The sequence below is a fragment of the Argiope bruennichi genome, chromosome X1 (assembly GCF_947563725.1).
Source record: "Argiope bruennichi chromosome X1, qqArgBrue1.1, whole genome shotgun sequence".
In the NCBI taxonomy this organism is placed as follows: Eukaryota; Metazoa; Arthropoda; class Arachnida; order Araneae; family Araneidae; genus Argiope; species Argiope bruennichi.
In genome coordinates, this window is record NC_079162.1 from 45,737,220 (window position 1) to 45,763,245 (window position 26,026).

Sequence of the window (26,026 nt, forward strand, 5' to 3'; positions counted from 1 at the left end):
AATATGCAAATTTATGAGAGAAATTTTTTAAAACTAAGAATTTTTCCCAAAATCGTTTAATTAAAAACGTTTTTTCGGTTAATTTTTAATGAAAATTAAAAAAAAATTCTATTTTCGAAGTCCCATTTGAGTTATCATTACAATTACTCTCCGCTTTTACTTATTTAGAATGTGAAAAAAAATTTTTTTAAATAGAAAAAAATGCCAAAATATATTAAATAAAAATATTCCAATGCATCTGCTCATTCAAAAATGAGCAGATGGATTCACTGAGATACGTCTTTCCGGTTTACTTTTCTAACAAATAATTTTTTTAATGTTATTTCGATGATCCAGCTGAATCATCATTACATCTATGCTTTGCATTTGCTTGTTTAGAATGTGCAAATCCTTGAAACGGTTTTTTTAATCGAAATAATTTCTAAAAGCCCTCAAAAAAATGATTGGATGGATTAGCAAGAAAGAGTGGATAGTTTTTAAAAAAATATTTACGATAGCCTAATAGAATCATCATTACAGCTGTACTCTGCATTCATTTATTTAGAATGTACGAATCTTTAAAACGACTTTTTAATAGAAATAGTTTATAAAATCATCACAAAAATTAGCGATTTACTAGCAAGAAAAAGTGGATAATTTTTTAAAACCCATTTACGATAGCCCTCTAGAAGCATCACTATATTTGTGCTCTGCATTTACTTATTTTGAATGTATGGATCCTTAAAATGATTTTATAATCGAAATCATTTCTAAAGTGATCAAAAAAATGAGTGTGCTCAATGAGAAACGCCTTCCAGTTCGAATCATCAGATAACGCTTACTTTGAGAACTCGTCGAATGAGAATAAGTAAACAATGCTCCTTAGTCGAATTGTCAGTTGGGGAAGTGGCGACGAGAAAAAGTTATCGCCAAATATTGCAGTAGTAGCAGAAACAGGTGTCTGTTCAGTCTGACTTCCACCACGGTGAGCGCACCTTTAAGCTCTTCTCAGTTGCGCTTTTCTACTGATCGGAATCGGATTCATCTCTTCATAAGCTCTGATAGGATTCATCTCTGCTTGTATCAGTTAAAGATTAGGAAACTGGAGATGTTAGGAGGAGTTTTGTGTTTCATGGCTTTGTGATTTTATAGATTTCGTGAGATTTTCACTTAAAGAAGAGTTTTCAGTAAGTTTTTAATTTATTATATATATATATATTATTTTAGCCATTCATATTATTTAGTTTATATGAATTTAATATAATTTCTTGATGAAATTAAAATGTCTTAAAAGCCACTCTTTTTATTAACACTTTAGAAGGAAGATTTTGTATTAAAGGAGTTGTATTTTTGTATTAAAGGATTTAGAAGGAGGGATATTTATTAAATTTTATTTTAACTGCCCTTGTTCTTATTTAACAAACATATTTCCTAAAATTATAATAGAGCTTCATCCTAAAATAAAAAACTCAAATTCCTTTTTTAAATATTTTTTAAGAATTATACTTTCAAAGCAATATTACATTTTCAATATAAAATAATTAATCCATTTCATATTTAAACATTTGGTAGTTTATTACACAAAAGAACGATAATTTAATAATTATACTCGGATTATTAGAAGAAATCACTTGCACAACATATATATTATATGTTGTCGGCTACAAATTAGATTAGCTATCTTAGAATATATCATTTTATATTAATATAATTTCTATATTTTTAAATTTGTGGAAATTCTTTATTAAAATTTTATTATTAAAACTGAATATTGATTTTGATGCAGTCGTCTAAAAGTGGTTGTTAATATCGGCAAATATGATTAACTTAATTTTATTTGAGTACTTTTTTACGATCATTTTGTGTAAAATTATATTTTCCTTCTTTTTTAATAATCTGTAATTATATTTTTTAACTAAAAGTAATGTAATTTAATTGTTAAATATTTTTTATCTTTAAATTCTCTTTTTTGTATACAATTATAATCAATTATGTAATGCAATCATTTTTATTGTTTTAAAGGAAAATAAAAGTTAAAATATATATATATATATATATATATATATATATATATATATATATATATATATATATATATATATAAACGAAACCACTCGTTGCGGAATTTATCAACTTCAAATCTGACATTGGCATTTATGTGTAGAACACGTTTTAACATAGATTTCAAATTACTCGTGCGTTTAAAAATGTCACTTGTCATTCTGAGTTATCATTTTTCGATTGTTCAAGAAAATTTGAGAAATGTATAAAAAAAATAATTTTTCCGCTTTATGTTCAAAATGATTCAACTTCTAAAATAAAAAATTCCGATAAAATGTTATTTTATAATTTATTGAAGTTTTCATTATATAAAATTATTTCTTTTCCTCCATAATTGCATATCTCTATTTTTATTATCGTTAACTAAAACTGTCAAATCTAACTATTAACCCCACAATTAATTTAAATTAATTCAGTAATATTTTTAGTCTGCCTTCAAAATATTTCAGACTCATGAAAAATAAAATCCTGATAAAATGATAGTTTTTAGCTTATCCAGCGCTACCTTATATAAATAAGGCGAATTTTTTTTCGCATTCTCATCCTCCTTATTTCATAATCATTAATGTAGACTATTAATTCACATTGATATAGCACGTTCATCATTTCTTTCTCAAAATATTTTAGATTAACAAAAAATTTAATTATTAATAATTTATTAAAAAAGTATATAAATTTTATTGAAATTATTTTAAGAATAAAACGGAAAAAAGCATGAAAAAATAAATAAATAGAAAGAAATAATGTGAAATATAATTTTATCAAGACTATATCCCGATTCCAAAATATTTTCAAAGTGAAGCCCTGAAATCGACTAGTGAAATATAAAAATCGTGATATCATTTTATTACATTTCCATTTCTGCCTTATAAAATGTTTTGGCTATTTTTACAGTTTCTTGTATTTCTTTATTACATATTATCAAAACATACTCGTTTCAATTTTTAATTCAAACCCATGCCTCTTTTCCAAAATATTTCAATCACCTGATATATAAAATCTCGATAAAATTTTATTTCATATCTTATCCCTTTTTTTCTTGACACGAAGCTATTTTTCTTTCCACAGATTTCTGCATTTTTCTATATCAACATTGTTATTGCAGATTGTCAAAACAAACTCATTCCCCTAATGTATAAACAAGGCAAGTTTATCGTTTAATAAACTTCAGCTGTGCTGACAATCAGAAGATCGGAAATAAATGGTTCAGAGGCAATGGCATAACACAGAAATTGTTTTAACAGACTACCAGTTTAATAATTCATAAGTAAAGTATCAATATTATGTTTCAAGGTAGAACTGTGTATTGTCTTGATGGTGGCTTTCTCCTGTTTAACTATTAAAGATAAATATGATTTTTTAGTTGAAAATTAATTTTATTGATCTATCAATATTGGAATTAGTATATTTTTAATTTAAAGTTACTTTTGTTTTATATAATATACTTTGAAAACCAGCGACGCAGAACAATAAATTTAAACTTCAAATGATATACGTTTAGAAAGGGGATATAAATCTAAGATAATGATGGATTTTCAGTTTTGTTTTACTAAATTTGATAAATTCGTAATAAGATTTCATAAAAATCAGATGAACCTATAATAAAAAAAAATATATATATATAATTATTGTTACTATGATTTCATATAGAGTTAATTATTGTTCGTTTTTACAAAGTTATTTTCTTAGTGTGAAATTACGGACTGTTAGTAAAAAAAAATGATGGAAATCAATGAAATGGTCGATAATATCTTTGCGTCTGTATATATAAAGTATTTTTTTTTTTAATTTGCCGATTTTTTTACCCGTTTGAAATTTCTCATTGATTCCGGAAAGTCTTTTCTAAAATAAATAATGTAAAGTTTCTTAATGATTGGTTCGATTTTGGTGAAACTTTTGAAAACTTCGAGTCAGATATGTCATAAATTATTATTGTTTGATTATGAAGTCTGATTTTAAATTATTTGTGACTTTTTTTTTTTTGAAAATTTAGATCAAAATCTGGAAAAGTAATTATTCAGGTGCTAATTTTTTTCAGATGCATCAGTCACTTTTTTTACGATGAATATATTGAATGCTGCGGCAGAAATTCTGCATGTCAATATAAACTAATATTGCAATTTTTTTCATTTTTTAATTATTTTTTAAAGATTTTTGAAAATCTATAAATTAAAATTTTTTATTTTTTTATTTTCTCTCATACGCAATATTTAAAGAAGCAGCGGGAATGATTTCCCCGAAGCTTTCTCGCGTATTCGCTATCGTTAGTAAATGTAGTCTGTACTAATAAATGTACTCGCTAATATAGTATGTATTATTAACAACTTGCCATTGGCGAACAATAGTTGTGAAAACGCCTGTTCGCGTGCGATCTTTGTTGATTGATCACTGTGATGTGATTATTATACGAATATCAGAAAATCAAATATGCATTTTAGACATCTTTTCTTCAACCATTTGAAAGAAAAATTTGACACAGGACTAAAATTGTACAAAATAACACAGCAAATTTCATTTATTTAAATCATTGCGTTTATATGCTTGTGAAAGTATAGACAGACAAAAGGTCAATCCTTTAACAGACGTACTTCAAAATTTGAGATATATCTTCACTTTAGATGGTGAATATGTGTACAAAATTTTATTCATTTAACTCTCTTCGGTTTGTAGATATCATGTTAACTTATATTCTTTTGTCACATATTATAATGCACTGACTTAAAAAGATGGAATTTGCTATGTGATCTTCTGATTACAATTGAAGTTCTGATTCAAATTTTAGTTCTAATAGGTCGGTATATATTTTAGTTCTAATATGGTCGGATAAAAGGCTTCCAAAATATATATTAGGTTTTCTGTCACTTGTGTATTAACTGTATTCCAGCGATCAATTGCCAATGATCGCATGCTAATAGGCTTTTTCGTAACAACTCTTCACTAATGTCATGCGGTAATACACATGCACCGAGTTTCTTTAGAAGCATATAACTCATGAAAATAAAAATCTGAGCTCTCATGGCGTTCACAATTTTGACCAATGTCGATAATTTTAGTGACTGGAGGGGAATAACGATTTTATTAAAAAGTATAAGAGAAAATTTAGGGGAGATAACTTCCGCTAGATTTATGGTAAAACGTTAAAAATCATTTTTGATATTAATTCTGGAGAGAAAAAATTACTTGAATAAGATTTCATATATGAAAAAAATAAAGATATATAAAAAAAAATGAAAATCTTCAAAGGCATGATCATCCACTTTGCATGTGCATTAGGAAAGAATAAAATCTAAATGTATTATCTCATACGTTGAAGCAATCTTACTGAAAATAGCTGAATTCCTAAATTATGTCTGAGAAGTCTGCATTTCAAGACAAGTGTTTGGAATCATGGCAAGTGTTACTCATATGTTTCACTAGCTCTGATCTGACAAACATTCCGTGACCTTTAATTTGAAATATTTTTCATTTTTAAAAACAATTATCCACTCCAAAGTTATTCGTAATACAAAAAAAAAAAAAAAAAAAAAAAAAAAAAAATTCTTTGTGCTATGTACTTTTATTTTTTTTGTATTTTTTACTAAGATAATTAAAAAAAGAAATAATAATAATTCTTGGGTGCTTTTTTTATAAAAAAAGCTTTTAGCCTATATATATGGTTGAATTATTAATGAAGCAATGACTAGCCTCATATTTTAGAAACTTCTTGATAATATTAAAATACTAAGGAAAAAATTTTCTCATAGATCTAAATGATAATAAAATTTGATAAATTATAAATAATATATTGAGTAATAATAACGTTACAGCAAGATATAATAACGATAACTTTTAATAAAGTTGCTTCTCAACTGAGTTTTTTAATAGTTAAGTATAAGGCGCTTGTTCAACACTGCTGATATTTTTTGGGCCCAAAAATGCTCATTCTTTATTAAATAACTATATTTATTTTAAATCTTTTGCTGTTTTAAAATTCGAAAATCATTAGTATTTTAATGGCCATTAGGATTTTTTGGGCCCAAAAATCAATTGTATTTGATTCTGAGAATCAAATACAATTGTTAAAATGCGCAAGAAAAACAGTAGTTCGAAGGGGGAAAAAATTTGTTTGTTTGAATACACATATAAGAAATAAAACATTTTCTTAAAGAAAAGTGCTACGATAAAGTTCGGAATAATGAAGTATTGTTTGTAGCTAAAAGTCAGGAGAGCATTTCATGCAAGAGAAATAAATATATTGGCTTTATTTAAAATACTAAATATTATGAGAGGGAAAATTTTAGAATATATCCAAGTTACCAAATCTTTATTCTGGCAGAATTATTCAGAGTTAGAAATATCTTTAAAGTTATAACTTCTTATTTTCTTACGCGAATCAAGAAATACACAAAACAAAATGTTTTGAATTTCTATTTCAAACCTTGAAACTTTGCTTTTTTTTTGTTTTGGTTATTTTAATATTATTAGTAATTTGTAATTTCAGATTCCATTGTTTATATTAAAATGTTGGGTATCTGCGACCGTGTTTAGATTTATAAGCTTCAATATACTTATTCTATTTGAATTTCGTATTTCTAGGTTCTTTGATACATAAATTATGCTTGCATACTTCTGTTAGCCAAAGTATTTCTGTGGCAATGAAACGATGAATTTCAGAATAATCATGTTGAAATGAAGCGTGAGAAAAGTATTTAGAGCGTTTTAATACACAAATGACAGCGGAAAATGAAAGTAAAAGGATATATTAGGAAGAATGTATATTAAAGAAGATTAGAAATATCCCAACCATATCCAAAACAAATACCACATTTTTCAATTCCTTGAATGAATCTGTTTGTTTCCAAATGATAACTCTCCTATTAGATATTTGCTTTACCGAAAGTACATCACCCGTATAGCATAAAATTTTAGGCTATTTAATAAATTATAAATAATGTATCACAGAAAGATGCCTTATTCACGCTTTAACTATATCTCTATTTTGTTTTGTTTTGTAGTAACCATCAAACAATTACTATTATGAATAGTAATTGTTTGATGGTTTAAAATGTTAATTTAATATTGAATAGCTTCATAGAAAATCATTTTTTGATAATTTTAAAATTGTACCGTTGTAAATATTTTAATGTCCAAAGAGGTTCAAGTGGAGGATTTTAAACGTGAATGAGTTAGGTGATGTCTTGAGCATGAAATATAACCGTATTTAACAATAGCAAATCCTTCTAGACTATTTAATAAATTATAATACGCATTACACAGTAAAAACTCACTATTCACTTTTTAATCATATCTGTTTTTCGTTTTGTAGTTCGTTAATTAAAAATACTTAGTTGTAGCATATGAATAGATTATTTATCTAAAACTGATCATTCATAATAATTACATACAATGCCAATGTAGATCTGACACTTCAAGTAATTCATTTTTCAGCCTATTAGAACGGTAGTTCACAATCACTTCAATAGCAGGGCGTTGAAGTGCCAGCATTCCATCAGCGAAACGTGAGTAATCATTGACATTCATGATTAATCCACGTAATACCAATGGAGTGCTGCACTTTCAGGGGTTCCAATTTTTAGCCCATCATTTAGACTTATCATTAACATTCATTCCATATTATCTTAGCACCCATACCTTCTGTGCTAAAATACATCTCAAACTTCTCTCTATATCCTCTCCCTCTCCACTAGCATTCATTTGATCTGCAAATCTAAATGGTATGATAATGGATATTCAAAAGGATTGGATATCCAACTTTCCACTTCATATCAAGCCAATTCCTGCAGGGTTTCGGAGTGACTATCAATTTTGAAGTTCCATCACTTCATTGGTGTGGTGTGGGATGATAATGGATATCCAACTTAATTTTTGCATCGTTAAGCTAAAAATTGACCAAATGCTACAGCATATTGAAATCGGAGATATTCGGTTTCATTTTTCTGTGTGTGTGTATGTATGTATGCATTGGCATTAAGAAATTTTAAAGAATTTTATAAAATTTTGCTTAATCTTATGTTGTTCTCATAGAGCACCAGTTATGAAAAAATTCAATTGCATACATCAAAATCCATTAATAATATGGCAAAATATTTTTTCATCGATGAAAACGACTCAAAACTCGATACTTTTAAAAGAATATTGATATTAAATATTTAAGCATCAGAAGAATATTGACATATCAGAAATAAAAAACGGAGAATGCCTGAAAGCAATTTTAAATCATTAAATTAAATATTGCAAATAAGGAACACATTTCAAAGAAACAAAGCATTAGCTATAAAATACACTTTTGTATAAAATTATAAACTCAGCTGCTTCCTGGAAAATAAATCTTTTAACCACCATAAGTTTCACCTGCTCGCGTTAGCTCAAACATTTTAAATCCTACAAACATTTGAAATCTCTGTTTATTATGCAGTCAAATTCGATTATTTTTTTTAAATAATACTTTTCAACGAACCGGATGTACAAAAGATAAAATACATTCGCAATGAAAACATTTATCATCGTCTGATTCATCAGAAAGCATGCTACAAGGATCTGAACACTCATCTAAATTTACAAAAGCTAACAAATGCTTCTGGAAATCTGATTTTAATTCAGACAATGAATAAAACTAATCTTATCTGTGAGAAGCACTTCTTGATATTCGATCTTTCCAAGTGTACGATAATACGTAATCTGACGCGAACAAGAAGTATTTCAAGTGATCGGTATCAAAAGGTGAGTGCGCTTTTGATCTTTGTCAAGTTTTGAAAGTTGATTCGCACCCATTGTTATGTTTAAAAATTGTTCAAGTGAAAAGTTAGACGTTGCATGGAGTTTTTTTTTCTGGATTTTGCATTGTAAAATATGCTTGATTGGATAATCATAAATGATATATAATGATGAAATAAAGTAAATTGTACTCCCGTACAATATTTGGAATGCGTAATAGGAAATCGCTTTAACCGAGCGAATTTATGTAAAGACATGTCTCTAATTTGTAATTGCACATATTGCCCGTGAGAAAGTTAGGTTTTCTTTTAACTGTCAACTTCATTTTGTATATACAAACAACAAGTATGTGCATACATTCGCTTTTTTAAGCAAAAAAAAAAAAAAAAAAAAAAAGCAAAAACTATGATAATGTCAAATTTATCTTACTCGTGTTCATCATATCGTATGAAGGCTAGTTACCTTGTTTTTGTCATGTAACACGAATTTACGTTATACGGTATCGAATTACACGGGTGTCCACAGTGTGTAATTTTATTGTTCTTTTGCATTAACGGACTAATATTATCAAATTTTTATCCAATTGTGATAAAATTCATTGCTATCGTTACAAAATATTAGACAGTTAGATTAAAAATGTTTATAAGCTTGATTTTCCATGATATGATACATAAATTAATGTGTTCCTATCATTAAATTGTAACAAAAAATATGACTGAAATAAATTATTATTAATTTAAAAGCAATCAGGAACGAAGTCGTATAAAAAAAAGAATAAGATAAAAGATAGATTAAAAGCTTTTGAGCAATCGTCAAAACAAGAAGAAGTCAAAGAACTTATCAGCAAATTACATGATTATTCTGGAAGGTGGCCAAAATCCATTTTTATATTGAATTGAATAAAGACGAATGAAAATTTAACATAATGTAATAAATAAAAACATCAGAAAATCGTAAGTATAAATCCTAAACTCTAAAATAATATCATTTCACATTCATTTGAATCATTTCTAATATTTATCTTAGGTGTCTGTTATTTGCTATTTAGAAATGTATTAAAGCTCTTGAATTATTTTGTCAGATTTACTATTAAAAGCTTTTCTTACTTTGTATTTAATTAAATGTTCTAAAAAATGACCCTTACCCTTTTCCTTAATTTACGTTCGAAACTTGCTTTTAATTAAATTCCAAATGTATACTAACTGAAGAAAATACTATATTTCAGATCATATGCATTACAGACAACAACACTACTTAAGAGAAAAAAAAGGCAACTTTAACTCATTTCTAAATTATTCACAAATAGTCAGCTGCATATAATGCAGAAATAAATTTTCTCCACTGCTTGCTAATAAAGAATTCAAATATGCGCAAAATGTTTCGTGAAATCTTAATCAAAACCATAATAAAATATTCAGTTTTTATTTTTATTATTAAATTTTAAAGCAATCTTTGATTACTTATTTTCATTGTCATGAGAATTCAGCAATATTATTTTGTTATTATTCCAGAATTTCAACAGTCCTTCGATTGCCCTCAATCTTCTGAATTCTCATTTTCTTAGATAAATCATCCGTATTTATTGCATTACTGATACTAACAGCTGCTTTAAATTTTCATTGTCCCTCAGGAAAAAGTAGAATAGAATTCTTAAGCAGTTACTCTATATTTTGAAATGAGAAGGTTGTAGAATTGAATTTCGGAAAAGCTGTAAGATATTTTATTCTATCAAAATTAAATATTTAGATTCTTTAACTTCATCGTCCAAGAGTGTTTATATTTATTTGCAAAACTGTGTGAAAGCACAGCTTAACGCTTTTTATTTTTGATGTCCTCTATTTTTGTGATTCTTGTTATTTTTGTAATCGCCAATTTTGAAGGAATTTTGCGTTTTATTGTTTTTAATAAAGATATTTTAATCTGAGAATATGAAACTCGGAGATCAACAAATTATCAACATGTTTTTAATGCTTAACCGTTCTAGCTTTCATTGTTTGAAATTAGATTGATAATTCGCTTACCGGACACCCGACAAATGCGCCGTGACAATTAAATTTTTGATTCTAGTACGCGATTATGATAATTACAATGAAATATAAGATGAAAAAAAAGACATGATTGCTGATCTAGACTACTACATAGCGTAGGTAAATGCTAAATGATATGCGTTATAATGATTGTCACGTGACTGTGAACGTCATAATAATTGAATATACATCTTTATCTCTTGAATTCGATTTTTTTCTTTTAATATTATTTACTTTGCCTTGGGTCTTAAAGATTTTTGTGAATTATTTCAATTTTGTTGTATTTTTAATTCATTATAGGTTTAATGAAACAATGTCAGATATGTCTCTTGTGCCATAAAACCACAAATACTTACCTACCCAACTCCTACCATTCTCTTTTCGATGTTATTTTCTCCGGAAAAACTGACACTTCTACAGTTACCGAAAACTTTTGAGTATTTAAGAATAAAGTTTCTAGTTCTTTATATGAGGAATACGTACAAATTAATGAATTAAGTGAGAAAATGCATTGCATGAGTGAATAACGAAAGATGAACTACAACAATCTTTTCTAATCATGTCCTTAATTTGGTTGATAGATTCTATTCATGGCCAATGCTAATATTGTAAAAACTCTTTTCAATTTGATATGAATTCTCGTTGCATCGATGGAATGTTCATTTCTATACAAACAATAAACATTACTGGTAACGCCTAAACATCATAAAATATTTGATAATGCTCTTTAGAAGTTAATAAGCATTCAAACGAATTGAATTCTTCTTATAAACATAAAAGTAGAAATAAAAAGTTTTGCGCTAAAACTTTAATAGAGAAAAATTACGCCCAGCTTTTATTTATATAAAATCTGTTTTTTAACTCCTTTCAGATTGCCTCTTTCAGTCTCTTTGATAAGTTTATTCGTAAATATTTTCGATTATAATTACAAGGCAAATTCGAAAAGGATCATTACATTGAGTGCACTGATTATAATATAGTCAAAAGATGCTTTGACTTGCGAACGATGCTCGTAAGGCCTGCTAGTACGAATGTATGGATAGGATAATTATTGGAGAAATTGCTTGAATTTTTGGGAGTTTTAAAATTAAATCATTGGAAATGTTGTAGACTCTCAAAGCATTGAAGTTGCACTGCAAAGGTAGCAGCGCATATCAATTAATAATTCATTTCTGGTTGTCTTACAGTCTCCATTTTCATCAGCTAAAATGTGCTTTGGGTGCGAAAATTAAACTGGAACTGTGCAATTGATATGTATTACATAAGTTTGAATCGAAGATGAACGACTGGAAGATTTCTTTCACACACATTTACTCTCCTTCTCAACTAATGACCAACACCAAACTCTCCATCATCAGATAATATCTACGCCAAATTACCAACATCAGTTCAGATCTTACACCAACAAATTAATGTATTTCATATTTCAAATACAAATTTGCTAAATTTAAAATATAAGTGTTAGAGCTCAATTACAAAGCATGTGCTGTGGCAGATAAATATTTCATACGTATATTATGAAGACAATGAAAAAATTTTTTATATAAAATAATTTATATTTCTGATATCAATGGAAAAATTGCGGCTGTAGATTTATTTTGTGAATTAAAATAGTTGTAATAATTTAAAAAAGGAGCGTTTTGTATCATTGACTAACATTTTATTAACATTCTAATAGAGAAATGTCTTTTAATAGTCACATTTGTTTCTTCAACATTTACAAAGTGACTTTTATGAATATCAGCAATCCAAATTTTTAATCTATTGATATTATTCCTTATAATTTTTGATTATGATGTGATTTAAAATGGTTTGAGTGCTCTATAAGTATCGATAATTTAGCGAAATTTAAAGCCCTGCATAGATTTGCACGTCAGAGAGATCGATAAAGAAAGTTGCATTTTGCATTCAATAGTATCATTTTCAGAATGACCATGATGTTGGTACAGGTGCGCAAGAAAAAACCTTTTGAAGCCTAAATTATGACTAAAAAAATTGAAAAAATGTTAGATGATGATTTAGTTAGATACTATAAATGAAATTATATTACTAATAAACAGTTTATAATAATAAAATACCCAATTAATTTTAGTTAATCACTTAAAATCGAGTTGCATCACCATTTTTATCTTTGCTCTGAAAATATAATCGTTTTTTTCCTTCTTTTTTTTACATATAAATCTATTCCCTGTGGTCTAAATCATGTGGATACGAAATCGTCTTGCGTTCATTTGTTATGGTAGTTAGGGTTTGTTGTCATTCTTTGTAAATAAACTATAAGCTCCTATAATTTGATTACAGGAACCTTGTATGTTAATAATTCATTGATTTCAGGACATGTGGATTAAAGTTAGTAAAGTTAGAGATATCTGTTGCATATTCAAGTATTATTCTCGTAGTATGAAGTGTTTTGATTTTAATTTCGTCGTATAACGAAGACAGTCGAGTACAAATTTTGGTTAAGATCTTCTTCCCGTAGACCAAATGGATGTAAATTTTATACCTTGTAATTTTTTTAAAGAGTTCGCACCAAATTTCACTCCCCTAACTTGGTATGATTTACTCATAAAGATACACTCATAAAGATAAGAAGATAATTCCAAATTGTGTGTTTTTGAAACCAGGGACATCTAAAACAATTAGATTCATTAAAATCTCGAAATAAAAGTTTAAACGATTAAAATACTTTCTCTTATATCTGTATCATATGTCTACATTCAATAATGGAAGTATCTGTGATGTTCAGATGAATCTATCATTCTTACAAATGTGAAATTTGGCACAATGGTTGAGACAGAATTAAAAATATTTGGTTGAAAAATTTTATTTTGATACTTTTTGTTATTTTGGACGATTTTCTTGCTCTTTTTCTCCATAATATTGATTGCGATAATTGCAGAAAAAATCGAACTTCATCGAATAGTGGAAATAAATGCCGTTTTTAAGAAATTTGTTTCGAAAATATCCCACGAATTTTTGAATTCTGAAAACTGTTTTAAACGTAGTCAGCTTTTCTGTAACTTTTTGAGAATTAAACTAAAATTTCTGCATCAGATATTTTAATTGAGCTACTTTTTAAAAATTTTTGAGGAATGATTGGAACATTTTACCCAAACTTAAAACAATAACAGTCGAAATGACTTTTTTTTAAATCAAATTTTAATTAACAGTTTTTCTGATGACTTTAAAGGTTTTTTTAAAAGTATCCGGGACATAAAAAAGGCAAAAATGTTCATTCTTTCTTAGATTCTTATTTATTTAGAGTTATTTTGTTTTTCCAATCACGGTTTAACAAGGAGCCAAATGAGAATTAATATTCCAAGAATCACGACAGTTTTATTTTACCCTATTAAATTCTAATAGCATCATTTGTAGCAAACTTTCTAACTTTATTTTTTCCCACGTTTTCTTCATTTTTAGTTATTTGTTTCGGTTTCTATTCTCTGCAGTTCTGTATGCGATACTATTGTCGGAGAAGGAATAGTGCAAAATCAATACACTTTTCTGTTTCGTTATCGTTTTCGAATGAATAGAAATTTAGAATATATAAAAATTTAGATTATTTTGGTTTTAGTTTTTGAATCAGGAGCAACGTCGTACTTATACCACTAGTTTGAAAAAAAAAAAAATAGTCTACTAATCGGTGAGCAAAAAGGGGAAATATAAAATACTTACAATTCAATGTCTCGTTGAATCAGGAGTCGTTATTTTTTTAGTTGATTATTGTTTTATAATACCTGAATCGAAATCGCTCTTTAAATATATATTTGTAATAGATAACTCTATCATAAATAAAGCATGACGTAATTCGGAAGATTATTTGTGTTTCATTTCTGAAAACAAAGTGGACAGTTGAAAAGAGCTTCCTTTCTGAAAACAAGACCAATAGTTGATGCATAAAAGGAAAACAAACTCCATCCAAGCTTCGGATAAAAAAATGGGCAAGAAATGGAATACATTTTATGTATTCCTCCATTCTTTTATTTATGAATTTAGATTACAAACTTTATTATTGTTTTGATTTCCACCATAGAGCATGCTTTACGGTAAAAGTATAAGCGAATAAATATTCATTTTTAGTGATCCACGCTTCACTGCTTACGTGAAGAGAAATGCGTGACGCCGAAGAAATTTATATTGCAGGATATGAGAGACGATGAGCTTCGGACGCATCTTATTTTCTCTTGTTTCTGCCTTTTCAAGGAACATCGCTCCGGACTTTCCATTCCCCGCTGAAGCAAAATCCTATAAGTGTGTTATATAATCCATCTGACCCCATTTTTCATCTGAATTTACTGCACAGCTGTGCAATATTGATTTATATTTGGCAGAAAAAAAAATCAAATCGTAAAATATCTGGCCTTTTAAAAAATTCATTGACATATGAAATATCTTTATATCAGTAAATTTTCGTTTAGTAAGGAGGATCGTACAAAAAAATACAATGCTACAGTTAACTTTTAAGCTTTTTGTCAAGGAGTGTTCAAGTTGGCAGCAAGTGTAAACCTACGTGGCTTATCATTATACCAAATAAAGTAGTCCCAATAAGTAAAATTCGTAATTTCTTGCATTTAAAAAGATTTTATATATTTGAACAGAATTTAGTTTTGAACACCGATAATTGATATTCTGTTCAATTAACTAAATAATCTGTATTTCTGACGAAATTTGTATTGTCTGATAGATTACTTTCTATAACCCTAAGGCGCGAATGTAATTTATTTGCATAAAACTCCAATGATTGTCATTAAACTTTTCTTTAATATCTAAGATGGCACCGAAAACTACAATGTAGCAGTTCATTGATAAGCTAATCGTCAGTGGCTGGTATTAATATATCAGTTAAGTATCAAACTTTTACTCAGAGAGGACTGAAATTGTCATCAGGAGGAAAACTAAATAGCGTATTATTAGTGTATTAATGAAATTATCTTGAATAAGATCCGAATGCATTTAAAAACAACTGATTTATTTGAACAGAATTCAGCCTCGTACAACAATAATCGACATTACCTATATTGAATCTTCGCGTATATATATATATATATAAATATTTATTTTTCTCATTGAGTTCTTTTTATAATCGTAAAACATGTATAAAATTTATGTTTCAAAGCAATTTTTGTATTAGAATATAATTTAGTTTTCAATGCCAGTTATTCCGCACAAGAAAAAACGTTTGTATTTAAGACAAAATTTATTCTTTCGTTAATCTATGATGCGTAGAAACGTCTTAGGATTTCTGTCATCTTTGGTCAACATCATTCTGCGGTAAATGCGTTTTTCATGATTCTCAACATATTGTCAACTAGAATTTTTATTGGGACTTGTAAATATTACTGAGAATTTTTAAGTGAATTTAAACCACAAAACTATTCTGAACAGATTTCTTATGTCATAATATCCACCTTCTGCTCGTGATATCACTCAATACCATATGCCTGCATTGCAACTTTGCAATGTCCGCTAAACTCATACTTATTGAATACTTGTACTTATAAATGATCATATATATTAAACGAAATGTTACTGACAATTCTTAAGTACATTTCAACCACATAATCATTCCGATCCGGCTTCTTATAGAGCATTCCAGATTATCCATACCTTTTTCTTGGGAATATCAGCTGTGGAATATCAGCTGTCATATGATTATATTGTAACAGCGCAATGTCCATAAAATACATCCTTTAAATATAAACATTTGTGTGAGTGCTTTTAATCGACTTTATATATACTGATCACATTGTCATCTCATCTCATTCATTTTCTAGAATTTTTTTAAATAATTGGATTCCTATCATAAAACCATTCTGATCAGACTTTGCATTGGGCATATTAGAATATCCACCATCTTCTGGGCGGCGAACTGCCTACCATATGCCTATAATAATAACACTGGAACTTTGCAATGTCCACCAAACATATAGCGAATACTTGTACTTATGAATACTCATACACATTGACTGAAATTTTACTGATAATTTTTAAGTATATTTCAACCGCATAACAAATCTAATTTGACTTCAAATCGGACATTTCATATTACCCATCATCTTCTGCTTATGAATCAGCAACCATGTGCTTGTATTGAAACTATGCAACGGTGACGGAATGCCAATTTATTCAATGCCCACTTTTCAAATATCAGCTTTTGTATTATATACTTTATTGGCTTTTTCTATACTGGCTACATTGCCATCTCCTTACATTCGTCATCAAGAATTTTTTAAATATTAAATTTTACTCTGCAACTTAGATTTCATCTTTAAACTATTTGGCATCTTGTTCAGTTTTATCTATTCATGACAAGTAATTTCAGAACTTTATTTCTTAAGAGTAACACTTTCACTACTCATTTTCCTCTGAGTTACTGTGAAGCATATTTGTAATTTTATTGTCCTAACCTTTATCAGATGAAGGTTACCTTATATTTTGAAGGATAGCCATAAATAAACACTACTACTTCATCTCCAAGCTAATGTAAACTAATGACTCTTAGTATTTCAAGAGATATGATTATAATAAATTTACGTATAAATAAACTTTAAATTTTATGATATGTGCAAGTTATATTTGGTAAATCTATTTATATATGAAAATATATTCTTAAATTACGTACTATAAAGGTGGCCAGTGACGTAGAGCATACGTAAGATACAATTTTTTCGCATTTACATTTTTAGAATTCTGCTTAATGGTGAGATTAAAAACGTCACAAAACGGAATATTCAGTCAACGGAACAATTCAGTTCCACTTCCGTTAAGAAGAATTGTAATTAAGTATAGAATCAGAAATGCCATAAAATAGAAGATTAGATCAGCGGGACAATTTAATTGAAAACAGACAATGCAATTTTAAAATTCTAGATAAGGTTGAAATGAAAAGGAAAAAAACTCGGAACAATTCAGCTCCAAATAAATCCCTGTTTCTGCATAATGGTAAACGGAATCTCGAGATGAATTTCAATGATTTATTTACACGTTTCGGAATTAACGAGGACTTTACAGTCTTGTGATGGCCTGAATTAAAATAGTCATGCTGGGGCGATTATGCTTCCATACCATTACAATTTGAGGACATTCAGCTGAAAACCACGGTTTTAATGTGCAGCTGGCTTGCACACAAGGGAGATATTGATTATAGTCTTGATTTAATTGATTATAGTCTTGAGCCCGCAACAGTCCGATCCTGATATTGAGATTTTGTCATTTTGACACCCCCGTCGCTATTATACGCCAGTTGTAACAATAAGTAAGATTCCATAATTAATTATCATCGTAAGAAAGAAAAAATTTTTGAAGGAAATCAGGTAATTACGGCTTTCTAAAATTTTTTGTTATGAATTTCAGTTAATTTCAGATTAGATATCAATCCATGAACTGCTTTTCTTTTGGTAAAAGGATTATTGTTTTCATGTTTAATTTTGTTTTCATGTCAACATTGTTTTCATGTCAAATTTTATCATTTATAATCTCTTAAAATATTCATCATATTAAATTTTCTTTGAAAAAATTCCTTTACTTTTTCAAAATAACTCGCTTTATTTAGATACATGTGTCTTTTTTCTTTTATTTAAAAAGTATGATTTCTTAAATGATAGTTGTATCAAAATTCGCGGTAGTCAAAAAATAGACGTAGATTATCTGAAAATTGCAAATTACGTTGTAGAAAACCGAATTAGAAAGCAAAAATTTTTATGCGAATAGAATTCTTCCATTATTAATCATGATTTAATCATACAGAACCATTGGCGTTTTTTACTTAACCTTACTTTTATGTGAATTAACCATACTGAAAATAAGCATTATTAGGAAGCTTTATAACTTCATAAATCTGCGATGCTGACGTTTTTAAAATTATAGAATGCTGCTTACATTTTAAATTATATTTTGTAATATTTACTGCTCATTGTATATTTTTTAAATATTAATATAGTATATATATTTTTTATACTTTGTAGTATTTTTTGCCTTGAGCGTAGGTTTAGTAATTAAAATGTTTTTAATGAACTTTCACTATTCCGGTATTTTCCGGTTCCAGTATTTAAATTTGATATCTTCTGGACTTCTCAGAGACTACTGTACAAAAATTAAAGTAGATATTCTTGATGTTATAAAGCTTCTTAGTAACGTTTATTTTTTTAGTATGGCTTTGATGATTAATCGCAGAAGAAATATGTTCGCATGAAAATTTTAGCTTTCTAATTCTATTTCCTACAACTTAACTTGAAATGTTTTATATGGTTTGATATCGACATGCAATGGCTCGTTTCCTTTTAATTCTCTTCTCTTGTCTGTCTGAAAATGCGAGATTAAAGGACAGGCCCTATTAAGAATGAACCAGATCAAGAATAAAACACTCACTGTACGTTCTCAATATTTTTAAATAAAACTTTTTCACCCAATTACGATTTTCTCTGGTTTCGCAAGTCGAAACTTCTTATTAAAATAATATTAACTGTCATTGCTTGATAGCGAAACAACATTAAATTTTTTTTTTATTCATCACGAGATATGAGATATTAGATAGTTCACAAATTGTAAATTTTCAAATACCACATTTGATGTTATCTCAAATATCTTATCAGTTACAACGGAACATTTTCCTATCATTTACAGAACTTCAATTCACACTTTGGTTATGATATTAATGACGAGTTCTTTACATTTCATTTTAAAACTCATATCATATATCTATATACGTTTTAATCGTTATATCCCAATGCTGATTGGAGTTTATTTCTATTTTCGTAAAGAATATATTATCTTTAATAAAGAAATGGATTTATGGTATGAATTGAAAATTTTCCGGGAATTTACTCACAGGTACATGTATACATTGATTTTTCCTTTTTGTTATTAGTAAGTTTGAAATTCTCCCTTTTAGCTTGGACTGTTTAGAAAATGTTCTACGTTCTTGACAAAAATTTTTATTTTCTGGATATTTTCTATTACTGAAAAATATAGTTAATTCAAAAGTTGATAATATATATAAACGTAAATAATAAAATAGTCAGCTAATAAATAGAAAAGAAATTTTTAAAGACAATTATCTGCCATATATCCAAAATGTAACTTATTTTATTAAAGAAGGAATTTTCTCTTTAATAATAACCTGATAAAGCGAAATTTATTCTGAAAGAATGTACTCATCAACTCCATTTTTACAGCAACAAGTTTTTTTTTCAGTAATAGAATTAATTCACGTTACAATAATATGAAAGACGTAACTACGTATATCATCTAACTTTAGTTTGTTTTTCATTGCTGTCGCATCCATTCTCCTCCTATAAGACGCGTATCAGATTCAAAATTAAACAGGAGCAAAATTCCTTTCCTAACCGCTTTTGATGACCGATTTGTTCGCCAAGAATATTAGCTGCGTTTTATATCAATTCAACTAAAATTTTTGTGTATTTATTTTTTTCATTTTCTTAAGCAATATATTTTACCGATACAATTTTATGAGCTTCATGTCTGTTCTTCTTGCATATATTTTTATTTAACTTGCCGTGTCTCGCATTCGTAAAGATGAAATTTTTCATTAAAAAAAAAAAAACTTTTTAATCACTCAATTTTGGATGGCCTGGTTTTGAAATGTTTATTTCTGTAATCTCGATGACAATACTGGATTCTTACATTTTCACAACTTAATTATCACGATTAATATAATTAAATACTTATTCTATACGATTGGTAGAGAATTGGGAAAAAGAACTGCGTTCAAGAACCCATAAAATATATAATAATGATTTATAAATTAAAGATTAACAGTACAGAAAAGTTAGAACAAAAAAAAAATTCAAATATACTTATAAAAGTTTTTAAAAACTTTTTTTATTCGATTTATTTACCTTCATGCTTTATACTTAAATTTGTGACCTTACCTAAAATTTGAATTTTATTCTAAAAGCATAAACGAAATTCAACTAGCAGAATTGAAAGTTAGCCGAGCCGAAACATAATCATAAAATTAATAAATTTATTTAAAAATAGTATTTAAAAGCAAGCTTTTGTTAATTTCCTGAGAATTAGATTTTATTTTAATTCCTTTATACTTTGTTTTATTTTTAATTTATAAATGATCATCATAAATATTATAGAATCATGAAATCATTCGTTTCTCAAATTTACGCCCAAAGAGGCGCCACTGATATGGAGTCAAAATGTAACTATATAAATCGATGAACTGATAAATAAGCTCGGGAAATAATGAAATAATTGTTGATAAAATGACATTAAAAAAGCTTTCAAAATTTAAAAAATGAAAAAATAAAAGTGGGTGATTTAAGTGAGCAAAAACTTGATTTCAAAGTTTCATGTTTCAATCACGAAAGAAAGTTAAATAAATGTCTGTGTTAAAGCGTGTGCATATAGGATATATTTCATAATTTATTTTCATAAAAAATGATCTCCTATAATGTTTTCATATTTGTAATATAAAAGGAAAACAACTAGGAAACTATCTAGTTAAAGGAAAATAACTCGGAAAAATTCTTTCTTTAAATCAGTAATGATTTGCCGTCGTTCTCGATTTCCTTTTTTTAAATTTAATATTTGATAAACTATGCTGCGTTGCATGAGTCTGCATCTATGAGTCACATGGCATCGCATGATTTTTCAACTATGAATCATGCATATGAAATGATATTTCAACTACAAGTATACCTTATGAAATTATGCTAGAAACACATTATTTTCCACAATGCGATTTTGCTCATGAAATGCTTTCAAATTTTATAACTCGGACACTACTCGTAAACATTCAATAAAATTTGTAACTAAATTTTTTATGGTTTTAATTCATGGCCCTCCTAAAAACCATTATATTTCAATTTGCTTAGAGTTTATTGATATATAAATCATATTTTTTAAAGCGTTTTTAATTTCTGTTTACCTAATAAATTGTGTTTTATTGTTTTCTGTTATGAGTTCTTTGTTTCACATTTTAAGAGTATTATTTTACTAAACGCTTAGTTATTTGTAAAGAATGAAACCTAACAGAATTTCCTTTCTTTTAAAATTTTATCTTTCTTTCAAGTACTGAAACATTTAGCGTGTATATTCTCTATGTATAAAAGGAAAACAAGCAGATTTATACTTTCAATAAAATTTAAAGAGAAAATTTATTGAGTTTCATCAAATTTCTCTCTTAAAAACTTATAAGAAATGTACTTTCTCATTTCATATAAATCTATTATTGATAATTCAGATTGTAATGGTTTATTTGTTTTATACTCAGGTAAACTATAAAATATAACACACAAAAAATCAAATTTTAATTAAAAGGACCATGCTAATAATTTGTAAAATTGAATTGGCTGAAACTATAATTTATCTAACAGGTTAACTAATAATTTAAATTCCAAATCAGAAACGATTTTTCATGTCATTCCTTATTTTGAATTTGTACTTAAGCACGGGACGAATGTATCACGGTTTTTTCTGTTATTGTCGTTAATAGAACGAATACGTATTGAGATATCCTATCCTAATTGATCTGATTTTAATCTTTCATACGTTAGATTATTGTGTTATCGTAACAGAAACGGTTAATATAGCTATTGATAAAAATTTATTTTTAATTGTTCGTTGGCTTATCTTGATGATAGTTACTATTTGTCTGTTGATTCCGCTTTATCACATTCACGAAGTAACCTACCAAAACAGTTGAGCATTGTTTATAGAAGCGGCTCATTTTTGATATTACTCAGCATTTTTTACCTACCTAGCGTTTTTACAGATCAATGATTGTAAGTCAATAAAAATTTATGCTTTTTCTAATAACATCGATTTATGCTCTTGTGATACACGTTCAGTGCCCTCTTCTACGTCCAGTTTAATCCTGGAATCCGGTGCAAATCTTGCAGGAGAGGGGGAACGACACAACTTCGTAGCACCGTATAATACAATGTAGCCTACGAAAACAGTTGAGCATTGTTTATAGGAGCTGCTCATTTTTGATATTAATCAGTATTTTTTTACCTATTTAGCGTTTTTACAGATCAATGGATGTAAGTCAATAAAAATTTATGCTTTTTCTAATAACATCGATTTATGCTCTTGTGATACACGTTCAGTGTCCTCTTCTACGTCCAGTTTAATCCTGGAATCTTGCTGAGGAGGCGGAATGCACAACTTCGCAGCACCGTATAAGACAATGTATAGTTTTTTGTTAGAAGAAATGATTCCATCCAATGATCCAATCAAGATCTAAATCAAGAAAATGGATTGTCCTTAAATTTTCAAATTTGTATTATTCTTTCAGTTAAATTGTCAAAAATTAGAAGAATCAAAATCTTTTAATAAAAGCGAGTAATATCTAACAAATAGTTTACAGCTTTGTTTTTATACTTTTCATATTTTTAATAGATTTAGAAACGATATTTTTTAAGTTTTATCTCTTTTCTAGCTAGATAAAAATAAATGATAGCAAATTTGTTGTGGCTGACGATTTTAGAGATAAATTTATCTCATTATATATACTTCAAACAATTCAATACGCTAGTTCAAAATCATAACGAAGTATTAATCTTATATTTACAAAGGACTGAAATCCACGATTCTTAGAGAATTTTAACTAAACTATTTCTGTTGATTAAATAAAAATAATATTTGATTATTAGTATGCAGTTTTTACTTATATGCATAAAAACTTATATCTAGATTTAAATATTGTGCATTTTTAATTCGATGAGGGGTACGTGATAGCCACAAGGATTACGTAAACGGTAATTATTTATCTTCTTTTTTTAATATAATACATTCAGCAATTATCGTACCAATTTTTTTGCAAAATTCTTATTATTTTCCAGGTTGTTAAAAAAACATTATTTTTAAATATTAAGGATTTCTAGGATTTATAATTTTATTTTTTTATTTATAACTAAATGATGTATTCCAGCTATTCCGATTACAAACAGTATCGATCGATCAAGGAAAAATAATTAATTCTTACTTTATATTTGTGACGAAAGTTTACTAAAAATTTTTACCGGAATGTAATCTACTAATGTAATTTAAAAGAACTTCTAACGATATTTTTAACCTTTCACATCGAAAATAATCTCAATACTTCTATATACTGTGGACGATGAGCTTATTTGTAAGAATTTCATACAAATAACTTTAAAAAATTTTATACAAAAAATGTAAAAAATTTCGTGAATTAAACAAGCAAATTTTAAAATTACAATTTTTATATATACATAACCTGTTTATATTCTGTATATATAAAAACTCTATACATTTAGATTATACAAACTGTGCCATTTTAGAATTTTTCTTATATATTTTGTGAAATAAGTTCAGTTTTGTTTGTCCGTCGTGTAACTTAGTTTTTAATTTTTCGATAATTACCTATCATTGAGCTTAGAAATATTATTGTGGTGATATAAAATTTCCTTTACGACTTCTAATTAAATAATAAATTGTAAAAATTGTTATTTTTGTTTCAGAAATTACTAAATTAATTTTTACTTTTCACGAATTTATTCCATATAATAAATCATCATATAGTTATAGCCATTAACTGGACTCTTCTTTTGTCTTTTTAAATTTTGTCTCAATTTAATTATTAGTTTACATAATAATATCTTTTTTGTATTTTATTTTAATATGAAATAAGTAAAATTTGTATTAAAGAATTTTTAACTGAATTTTATTTATTTTTTAATTATTTGCGTAACAAGAATCTGTTTAGTTATAATTTTAACTGCATTCTACTTTTATCCTTTTAAATTATTTTATCGTAATTTAACCATTAGTTTATATAATGATTTTTCTAAATGCATTTTTAATATGGAATAATTTTAATGTAATAAAGAATTTGAAATTAAGAAATTTTAATTTTTTTGTAATATGACTGCATTTAGTTGTAACCTTTACTACAGTCTATTTTTTATCAATGCAAAGTATTTTGTTGGAATATAATACTAGTTTTATACATTGATTTTTTTATTGCATTTTAATATGAAATAAGAAAGCTCTGTAATAGCGAATTTGAAATTTAAAAAAAGTTCATTATTTATTTATCGTTTGTCCCTTAAATAATTTATAAAAGTAAGTGAAAAATTAAGAAAAATAATGTAGGACTTAAGTTTCTGGCATTCTTTTTGTTTTTCGAATATAGTTTAAACAAGAGAAAAATCCGAGAAATCAAAACCGCAGAAAATCTGCGAAAACATTGCAAATAAAATAAAATGCAAGCCAAAAGATACACATAAAAAAAAAACACTGAACTTTATCCAAAATAAAATTTGTTGCGTAAAATTTTATATTTTACTTTTCGATAAAAGGCTTTTGAACTCTTTAGGTAAATATTTAAAAAGTATACTTTGACAACACGCATATTATTCTTTTTGAATTTAGCGGAAATAAGCTGAAAATGCTTTTCCAAAGCAATTGACAAAGATGCGTTTTAACTTCCTCCTGTGACTTATCAGTTTTTGTTTAGCTCTACGGAAATAAGCATCCGGAGGTTGTAATTTCGAATATGGCAGCAAAACAAAACTATCTGGCAAACTTCAATAAAACTTTTATAAATTATTTCTGACGTATACTTCTAATGCATTGTCTGTTGCATTTTTCTTTAAGAAAATCGATGTATTTAGTAAAACTAAAATAGATGTAATACTAAGTTCAAATTGTTCTATTATGATAAAATTATACGTTATTGTTTCAGGATATTAATTCGCTTATTTGTTTATATTTTCAGAAAGTAGCTTAGATGTTGTCACGCCGGTAATCATGGATGAAACTACTGAAGTAAGTTATTTCGAATTTTTTTAAATATTTTTAAAAAGATTTAAAACACAATTATTTGAATTTCTTTTCTAATGAAAAGCTTTTAGTTAAAAATGATACAAATATGATAAATATTTTCTTTCTGATTAAAAAATATCTCTTTTTTTGTTATTCATTTAAACTAAGGAAGTTAATAAAGTATGAAAATAAAATTTAAATGAAAATGATATTGATGAAATGAAAAATGACTTGAGAAATTTTTTTTCTCAAAACAACAATGTTTTAAATAAATTTAAGTTAATCTTTTATAAACAATTCTTCAAAAATACAGAACACCAATTGTTTTGGTAGATTTCCACAAATAATAAAACATTTATTTCTTAAATTTTCAAATATCAATAATAAAATGAAAAATAATGGCACAGATAATAATTTATTTACTATGCCAAAACTATCAAATAATTTGCATAATAAAGAAAAAAATTGTCCAAGATGAT

General features: G+C 27.1%; 1 protein-coding gene across 8 annotated transcripts in view; it reads left to right on the forward strand.

The window, feature by feature from the left end:
- The first annotated feature begins 922 nt into the window (after positions 1–922).
- LOC129958077 (mitochondrial sodium/calcium exchanger protein-like) overlaps positions 923–26,026 on the forward strand; it is a 96,482-nt gene continuing 71,378 nt past the window's right edge. Inside the window, exons 1-2 of one of the 8 annotated variants that reach the window (XM_056070248.1) lie at positions 923–1,166; positions 25,501–25,550. In XM_056070248.1, coding sequence (XP_055926223.1) covers positions 25,533–25,550 — 18 coding nt within the window. In that variant the 5' untranslated portion in view covers positions 923–1,166; positions 25,501–25,532. Of the gene's footprint in view, positions 1,167–3,288; positions 3,308–19,437; positions 19,611–22,413; positions 22,538–22,779; positions 22,799–23,363; positions 23,516–25,301; positions 25,413–25,500; positions 25,551–26,026 lie in introns of those variants that run through there. The other 7 variants (XM_056070255.1, XM_056070254.1, XM_056070251.1 and 4 more) reach the window with 7 other exon arrangements.